General features: G+C 36.0%; 1 protein-coding gene across 1 annotated transcript in view; it reads left to right on the forward strand.

Moving 5' to 3' along the window:
• LOC107704736 (NACHT, LRR and PYD domains-containing protein 12-like) overlaps positions 1-10,014 on the forward strand; it is a 23,978-nt gene that overhangs the window by 6,160 nt on the left and 7,804 nt on the right. The window contains exons 7-14 of the mRNA XM_016507726.1: positions 2,044-2,217; positions 2,364-2,537; positions 6,284-6,457; positions 7,144-7,317; positions 7,679-7,852; positions 8,165-8,338; positions 8,606-8,779; positions 8,895-9,068. Of these exons, the coding sequence (XP_016363212.1) occupies positions 2,044-2,217; positions 2,364-2,537; positions 6,284-6,457; positions 7,144-7,317; positions 7,679-7,852; positions 8,165-8,338; positions 8,606-8,779; positions 8,895-9,068 (1,392 nt within the window). The remainder of the gene's footprint in view (positions 1-2,043; positions 2,218-2,363; positions 2,538-6,283; positions 6,458-7,143; positions 7,318-7,678; positions 7,853-8,164; positions 8,339-8,605; positions 8,780-8,894; positions 9,069-10,014) is intronic.

Below are 10,014 nucleotides of genomic sequence, written 5' to 3' on the forward strand. Positions count from 1 at the left end.
TAGAACATTTTTAATTCTGTCCTCTAATATTCTGTCATATTTTGTCATATGTATGTTTCTTACACAAGTGTATGCAATTCACGCACATTCAGAAAAGAATCAACTCTATAATGAACACTGATTTTAAAAATCCTTGCTCCAAACTGGAAACTCTGTGGTAAGAGTTTTCTTTTACATATGACATGGTGCCTATTAAGGAAGCCTATATCATTTACTTAAACAGTGAGAACAATTTCGATTTATACAGCACAATATTTCAGAAACTTCACTTCAGAACACTTGAGCCACATTTAAAATGTTGCATCTGAAAACAAATTTTGCTAGAGATTTTCTCAGAGCTAAATTTGTTCTGCTAACTAGATTTTTGTTTTGTTTTTGTCATCTTTATTTGATGAAAAGTAATTTTAGGAGTCAGGGAGTTAACATGTTGTTATATTACTGTAAGAATCATCTTCTTTCTTCATCAACATTCTTCACCATATATTGTACAAGCAGGGCCGTCGCTAGTGGGGTGAAATGTGGTGACGATTATGGGGGCCCACAGCTGAGGGGGGCCCCCGGCGATCTCAAACGACTGGCTGAGGCCAGCCTAAAAGGACACTCAAGGACAGTTGACGGGCTACTGCTGCGCATCGTTCTGGAAAGCTTATCATTTGCATGTGTTTTTAAGCCTTGCCTATTTAAACATTCAAAAGAGTTTAAAGCATTCAAACACAAGACGCAGAAAAACTCAACTGAGTACTCGCGCGCCGTGTTCGGTGAGCCGCGTCTCACGGACAGCAACACCGAAACGAGCTCTCCTTCGCGTCCTCCTGCACCTGCACGAACAAATACCAAACATGCAAACAGAAAAAGATGTGAAAGAGACAAATTCAGCAACCGCGCGCGGTGTTCTGTGCGCACAGGGCGCACGCAGAGAGACGCGTCTCAAAGCGCTTGAACACCGAATTTGCCTCTTCTTGCTCTTGTACCGACAAATACATACAAAAGTGTCAAAATACCCGTCTTGGAGAGTCTCCTCGAAAAACCTGTCGGTTATGTCTAAAGTGAAAGTAAACAGTGGAGAAAGAAATCGGATGCGTATCATTATAATGGATGCATTGTCTCTTAAAGTGACCGAGCATAATTTACTAGCTGCTGTAATGTTAATCCAAGAAAATAAAAGAAAGAAAATCACTCACTGCTCTTGACTGAATTACTTTGAAGTTTTAACAAGAATTAATCCACAGTCAACTATAGTTGTTATACAGTATAGTGCAGGACACTATGTAGTTCATGTAAGTGAGTATTGCAAAATAAAGTAAACTGTGACATTTTATACCCAAAAATTCTTCATACAGTGAACTACTGGTAAAACTGATACAAAATTTGGGACCAAAAATTATTCAGACACTTTGACCTGTATTTTTGCTTAAGTGTTTTTTTTCTTTAATTGCTAATGCGACCTTTTTACACCACAGACTGAACAAAATGAAGCATTGCTTGGTAATTGGTCAACAAAGTATTGATAGTTGTGTAAATATTGTCATACTAACAGTTGTCTGAATTTTTGGTTGATTGTAATCCATTACCTTTCTATCAAAGTTACCTGACATTATCAAGCTGAATTTGTTCTGACAGTTTAACTCCGAGTTCTTGTCATATTTTATTATCATTTTCTAAACTATAGCAAATAAACTGTGATAATGTGAGAAATGTTGAAGGTGTCTGAATAATTTTTGGTTTGACTGTATATTTAATTTTTTACAGTGAAGACTATGCAGTGCTATTTCACATTTGATTATTCAGTTTCTGTACCTGGACACCTACAAACTTGAAAAAACTTAAACATTGTGTAAATAGCACAAATAGATAAATAGAACGAACATACAAATTAAACAATATCAAACAGGGCCCACTGGTACAACCTGCACTGGGGCCCCACAAACCCCAGCTACAGCCCTGTGTACAAGTACTCATAATAGAATGTCTTTTTTTTATGTATGGTAAATTACCAGTTTTATTGCTATGGCAGTAAAGGATTCATCGTTGTTTTCCCTGCAGGCTGCATGATTGTGGAATCACAGATGAAGGTTGTGCTGCTCTGGCTTCAGCTCTCAGATCAAACCCCTCACACCTGAGAGAACTTGATCTGTCTCATAATAATATAGGAGATTCAGGAAGAAGGCTGTTCTCTCTTGCTCTAGACAATCCTCACTGTAAACTGGAATTACTTAGGTATTGCATTATCTAGTCTTATACATCACTGTTTCACAAACCATTATTTATTTAAAGGTATTTTATACATTTTAAGATATCATCCTGTATACCTTGAACAGAAAGCATGAAGAGTGTGTCATTGTTGTATTTACAATCAATTGCAGGCTGATAGACTGTGGTCTCACAGATGAAGATTGTGCTGATCTTGCTTTAGCTCTGAGTTCAGACAACTCATGTTTGAGAGAGCTGAATTTATCAGAAAATAAATTTGGAGACTCTGGAATTAAACACCTCTGTTCTAAAATTAAGAATCCTCACTCCAAACTGGAAGCACTTTGGTAAGATCATTTTACGTGTCATTCATACGACACAATTTTCATAATTTCGGCTCTGTATGCCACCAGAATTAAAATGAAACAATAAAGATGAAATTAAGGTGCAGACGTTAAGCTTTAATTCAAGGGGTTGATCAAAAATATTAAATAAAATGCTTAGGAATTACAACCATTTATATACACAGTCCCCCCATTTTCAGGGGCTCAAATGTAATTGGACAAATAAATATAATCATAAATAAAATGTTAATTTTTAATATTTTTTTGAGAATCCTTTGCAGGCAATGACTGCCTTAAGTCTGCAACTCATGAACATCACCGGAGACTGGGTTTCCTCCTTTGTGATGCTTTGCCAGGCCTTTACTGCAGCTGACTTCAGTTGTTGTTTGTTTTTGTTTGTTGGTCTTTCGGTCTTTAGTTTTGTCTACAGTGAAATGCTTGCTCAATCAGGTTGAAATCAGGAAATTGACTTGGCCATTGCAGAATATTCCTCTTTCTTAACTTCAAAAACTCCTGGGTTGCTTTTGCAGTATGTTTTGGGTCATTGTCCACTTGTACTATGAAGCGCCTTCCAATTTAACCTTGCTGCATTTGACTGAATCTGGGCAGAGAGTATATCCCTATACACTTCAGAATTCATCCAGCTGCTTCTGTCCTCTGTCAAGTCATCAGTAAACACCAGTAACCCAGTGCACCTTTTGGAGAGTGTTCTTCACTTGAGGCCTTTTTATGTTGCTGAGCTCACCAGTGCGTTCTTTTTTAAAAGAATTAAAACAAACCATTATACTAAAGTCTTTTCATTTATTGAGGGCAATCCATATTGTACCACCTTTCCAGGATACATTACATCACAAGACTCACTAGATAAGACATACACTGAATTTATAATAGGTGGCCAGCACCACTAAAACAAAAAAAGGAGAAACAAAACCATACAAATTCTCAAAACAATAACAACACAAACCCTGGAATAAACATAATACATTTAACTAAATTTAGAGCCATGGATAAACTTTAGTTAATGCAAAAAGCACAAATTAAAAATGTATTATATTAAAAAAAGATAAATAATTAATTAGATTTTCATCTGCCATTCATTCAGACTATTTTAGACATATTGTGGAAGTATAGTGAATTTAATTTATAATGAACAAAAGGCTGCTAATGATTAAATGGTTGTTTGTTGTTAAAGGTATTATGATTGTACAGTTTATTTAAAATGTGTATATATTTTTCTTCGACATTGTGACTTTGACAGTTTACATTTCTGCTTTAATTTCAAATGACTGGGAACTGTTTACAAATCTTTTGGAAAACCACTTAACGTTACAGTAAATTATTTGAAGAGAAAGCACAACATCTTGCAGTGTAGTCCACTGAATAAAACCTATAGAAAAGACTTGGTATGCATAAAATATGTTGAAAATTCCCCCTTCTTTTCATAGTCAAAGTGTCCACATCCAGCACTCTCACCTCGTTCTTTAGCTCTTCAGAGACAGAATCCTTGTGAGCAATACCTGCACAACAGAAAAAAAAAGTTATTTAGAATATTTAGATTATGTAATCAGCAATGTTTAAAATTATGAATCACGTTGATTTATTTGAATTGTGAAATGATTTTGACATTATATCAACATTCTGTTTATTAATATAAACTGTGTGATTTGACAGAGGCACAGCAATAGTTGTAAATTTGTTATATGAATTTTGGAAATCCTTGTCTTCTGCCGCACTCTAGAATGATCAAAACAACGCCTCCTACAGGAATCAAGGTGAATAGCACAATACCATGGCATTGGGTAATTCGTGATACAGCCTACCCAACGGCTGGCAACGATCGTGTTACACTACGTGTGTCATTATCCTGTGGAATTGCCTGTAAACGTATGTATTACTGCATGCATGTCATCTTTATTTAGACCAAACTGAGGTATGTGGGGCAACTTGCAAGAGGAAAATGATGCCAGCCTCTTGTAAACGAACAGTAATCGAAAACGTCTCAGGTTACTTATGTAACCATGGTTCCCTGAGTAGGGAACAAGACACTGCGTCCTCTCGCAGTTCGAAGAACGAAACTTAGTTCAGAGAATCGATGGGATACGTCTGTTTTTTGTTACAGATTAATTTAATTAAACGTGACTCTGTAAAGGATTACGTTTATATAAATCGCTGAAACATTTTACTTAATTTGAATATTGGCTGTTTTAAGACATTGTTACACTAAGCATCATTCTATGTAGGCTAGCTATATCAGTAATGGTTTACTGCTGCGTAAATGCACTCATGAATAGGGTACATAAGAGCTGACACGTTGTTGTTGCATTTGAGTGTTTAATCAAATGTATCCGTGCTTTTGACAAGTGGGTCGAACTACCTTCAGAGAGAGGGAGAAGTGTGTTATCAGTGATTTCTCAAAGCCGTCAGAACTGACACAAATGGATCTGACGTGTTATCTAGGATTCACAGGAGTAAATCTGCTCTCTGGTGCAATGGTGAAAAATTGAGGTAAATCATCAGGTTCTCTCTCTGTCTTTTGAAGTCAAATGACCGTGAAATGCCAACTTTATCAGTTCTAGATTTCAGGTTGTACTGCAGTTCCTGAAGGTTCAATCGTGTGATATTTTTGTTTTGCAGGTTAAATGATTGTGGTATCACATATGAAGGTTGTGGTGCTCTGGCTTCTGCTCTGACATCAAACCTCTCACATCTGAGAGAACTTGATCTGTCTGGAAATAAACTAGAAGATTTAGGAGTTATGTTGCTTTCTGCTGGACTCGCAAATAATTTGTCTGAACTTGGAACACTTAAGTAAGACCACTCAGATCTTTAAAACCGTGATACGTTGAATTGTTGTTGCAAATAATCTGGTTCTCAAAAAGAATAAAATGTATTTGTTTGTTTGTGAAGCCAAACTACAGTGAAATTGTTGTTAGCTGATATTTTAGAGATCATGGTGACTGATATATTGTAAATATAAAGCAGATGTGATATCACTCGTTTTAATTTAAAGATTACACATGCACAGCATTGCTGAAATTAATTTTTATTAGTGATGGGCAACGATTAATCGCGATTAATCGCATCCAAATGTGTATACTGTGTATATTTATTATCTATATATAAAGGCACATATATTTTGAAAATATTTACATGTATTTGCATGTATGTATTTATATTCATATCATATATAAATATATTTAATATATAAACATAACATTTTCTTAAATATATACATGTGTGTGTGTATTTACATATACATAATAAATATACACAGAGCACACACATATATTATGTGCACAACAACTTTTATTTTGGATGTGATTAATCATTGCCCATCACTAATTTTTATATTTCATTGTTTTTTAAAAAGTTTTTTTTTTTATTCTACTATGTACTGAAATAATTTAGAATAAAAAAAATATTTTAACTTAAAATACAGATTTATATAGCAACTTGATTCTGTTTTATTATCCTGTATTTTTTCCACAAAGAAATAAATTGTTAAAAACAACTCATCACCATCACAAAAAAAAAAAAAAAAACGCACCAAACAGGAAAACTAATGGACAATGCTGATATATAATGGTTAACCACTACAATGAAATATGCATTAATCTTGTAAAGTGATTTCTGGATCTTTTTTAAGAATCTAGTTGCATCTATGGGAACATACTAAAATGTTGTGTAAGGTTATTGTTTTATCTGATATGGAAGTGACAATGAGGAGCATGTCATTTTACTCTCTGCAGGTTGATTGGTTGTGGTGTAACAAATGAAGGCTGTGCTGCTCTGGCTTCAGCTCTGGCATCAAACACCTCACACCTGAGAGAACTGGACCTGTCACAGAATAGCCTAAATGATTTAGAAATGATAATGCTCTCTGCTGGACTGAAGAATCCTTCATGCAAACTGGAGAAATTAAAGTAAGATCTTTTTAAAGATTTTGAGTATCAAAAAAAATGAAAAACAAACAAACAAAAAACACTGAAGACTTAAGCCCAGAAACTCGCCCCTGCACTGCCTATGATATCTTGAACTAAAAAGCAAGGATGTGATGACATATTCAACATTTGGTGGACCACGTGTAATAATTTAAGCAAAAATGTTCAACCTTTGAGAAACCCTATATCATTCTAATGTCAATATATAAACATGATGTCTATTTTGATTATGACCCTGTAGCAACGTGTACTGTTTCTTATTCTTTTTTTATTTTTTTCTCTGCAGGTTGTTGAGTTGTGGTTTAACAGAGGGAGGTTGTGCTGCACTGGCTTCAGCTCTGGGATCAAACTCCTCACACCTGAGAGAGCTGGATCTGTCTGAGAATAGCTTAAGTTATTTTCATACAATGCTGCTCTTTGCTGTAATGGGGAAACCTTGCTTGAAACTGGAAGCATTGAAGTAAGATCATGAATTGAAGTTGCAAACTTGAGATGGAAAAAATTAAGTCCAAGAAAATCTCAAAATATGTAAAAAAAAATTTTTTAAAAATCCAATTTGAACAGCAGTGTGTATTTTGTTTGTGATTTTGGGCAGCCACTGGAGGGTCACAGCTTCAAAGATCAGTGTGTCTTGAAGGAAAAAAGTGTGTTGTTGTTTTTTTCTGCAGATTGGTGAGCTGTAGTTGCACAGATGAAGGCTGTGCTGCTCTGGTATCAGCTCTGAGATCAAACCCCTCACATCTGAGAGAACTGGATCTGTCAAAGAATAACCTAAGTTACTTAGATATGATGCTGCTCTCTGCTGCAATGGAAAATCCTTACTGGAAACTGGAAACATTGAAGTAAGATCATCTCTTTGAGTGATGAAATTAATCTATACTAGCATCAACATTTTTTTCTTACATTTTTATTATATCTAGATTGTGGTCCTTGTACACTCTAAAAAATGCTGGGTTAAAAAGGGACAAACCCAGCTATTGGGTTGTTTTGACCCAGCGGCTGGGTTCAAAACAACCCAACCGCTGGGTCAAAACAACCCAATAGCTGGGTTTGTCCCTTTTTAACCCAGCATTTTTTAGAGTGTATGGTAAATTATTACAATAGGTTTTATAAACTATAGTGACATACTAATGAGTGGTTTCTTCAAAATCTTCTGAAATGAGTGTGTCCTAAATGGAGTGATGGCATGTTGCTGTTCTTCAGATTAAAAGATTGTGGTATCACAGAGGAAGGTTGTGCAGCTCTTGCCTCAGCTCTGAGATCAAACCCCTCACACCTGATAGAGCTGGATCTGTCTGGAAATAAAGTAGGAGACTTTGGAGTACAGATGCTCTCTGCTGCACTGGAGATCCCTTACTGTAAACTTGGAACACTTGAGTATGGGCTGGAGTAACTGCTGTATATAGTTTTATTGTGTGTATATTTAGTGTTGTGTATTATTTCTGTCACCTTTTTATTGTAAATTTGTTATGGTTATTGGCTTAATTCTACTTCTTTGTGCAGCACTTTGGTCGGCTCCGTCGTTTTTAAATGTGCTATATATATACATTAAACTGAAACTGAAGTAAGATGAATTTGAGTGTCAAATAGAAGCTAGTCACATTCAGTATTGTAGTTAGAGCAAAGCAACTTTAATCTGTGAAAGACAACAGTGAAAAAGTGAACAATGTGTTATTGTTTTCTCTGCAGGTTGGTGAGTTGTGATATTACAGATAACGGCTGTGTTGCACTAGTATCAGCTCTGAGATCAAACCCCTCGCACTTTAGAAACCTGGATCTGTCTGGGAATAAACTTGGAAATTTAGGAATAAAGCTACTCTCCGATGCACTGGAGAATCCTTACTGTAAACTGGAGACACTGAAGTAAGATCATTGCTCTGAGTCTTGCAACTGAATTGGGTCTCAAAAGACATATTTTTTTTAGTTTTAGTACACTCTTATTTTTTTTTTTAATGATTGTGACACCTAAGCATGCACAATGTTAGACTGTAATCCCACTTTGATCAGGATGTTCCTTCTTAACTCTAAGAAATAAGGAAGCTTATCCTTAGTCCTTATGGAATACTGTCTACAACTATGAGGACATGTTTGTCATGCTGAGAAAAGGAAAAGTGTAATTTTTCTCTCCAGATTGAATGACTGTGATCTCACAGATGAAGATTGTGTTTCACTGGCCTATCCTCTGATATTAAACTTCTCAAATTTGAGAGAGCTGGATCTGTCTGAAAATAAACTAGGAGATTCTGGAGTCAAGCTTCTTTTTGCTGGACCAGAGAGTCATCTATCTAAACTTGCAACATTTAAGTAAGATTTTAATTGTTATTTTAATTGTTTTTATTTTAAGTTATTCTAGGAGGTCAGCATCACAGGTCTGTGTCTTGAACTGAACAATTGGAGATTGTGCTTTGTTTTTCTGTAGGTTGGTGAATTGTGGTGTCACAGATGAAGGTTATGCTGCTCTGGCTTCAGCTCTGACATCAGACCCCTCACACCTGAGAGAACTGGATCTGTCTGGGAATAAAGTAGAAGATTCAGGAGTACAGATGCTCTCTAGTGGACTGGAGAATTATTACTGCCAACTGGAAACACTGAGGTAAGGCAATAATATTTATTTAGCCAAGCACTATTTAGTTCATAATCACTCACAATTCTGGATAATACTTATTGGTTTTGTGCTTGGTTTTGTGGTTTTTATATATAGTACTCTACACATATAAGTTTGCATACTGGTAAGTGGTTTAAGAGTTAAAGGGCACATATTATGCCCCTTTTTACAAGATGTTATATTGGTCTTGGGTGTCCCCATAATGTGTCTGTGAAGTTTCAGCTCAAAATACCCCACAGATCATTTATTATAACAGCTGGAAAATGTCATTTTTGGGGTGTTTTTTTTTTTTTTTTTTTAAACAGCTGGTTTGGTGTGCTTCACTTTAAATGCAAATGAGCTGCATATTCCTGTCTCCAGAAGAGGGTGTTGCGTATACTTCTCTCTGCAATAAACAGCCGGTAGAAGCAACATGACAAAGCGAGAGAACCGGTGTTCAGCCGTACATATGGGAAGCCAAATGAAATGAAAGTGGGAAGAAACGGCTCAATGTTACAGAGCTACCGAACGGATAGTGGCACGAACTAATCTCACAAGCGCGCCGCTGATCAATTAAAATACTTAGATAACGTACGCACACAAATATGGTTAAATCGCTAAGCACTATAATGACATGACATTCACAAAGGAGTCTGAAGTGAAATTATTAGTGCAGACATAAACATTTCGAGGCGCATTACCTTAAAGGGGTGGCTCAGTGGTTTTTTTCTAGGCTTGATTTTGTTTATGGGGTGCAGTCTAACATGTGTTAATGCTTCGTTTTTTTAAAAACGCATTATTTTTCACATAATTTACCTTTATTCCACACCGCTCTGTCCCTTCTCTGAGAAACTCGCTGATCATTTCCTTCTTTTATGAAGTCCCTCCCTCAGAAATAGGCGATGGGCTCTGATTGGTTAGCTAGCCCAGTGTGTTGTGATTGGCTAAACCACCT

The sequence above is a fragment of the Sinocyclocheilus anshuiensis genome, unplaced genomic scaffold (assembly GCF_001515605.1).
Source record: "Sinocyclocheilus anshuiensis isolate Anshui unplaced genomic scaffold, SAMN03320099.WGS_v1.1 scaffold758, whole genome shotgun sequence".
Lineage (NCBI taxonomy): Eukaryota > Metazoa > Chordata > Actinopteri > Cypriniformes > Cyprinidae > Sinocyclocheilus > Sinocyclocheilus anshuiensis.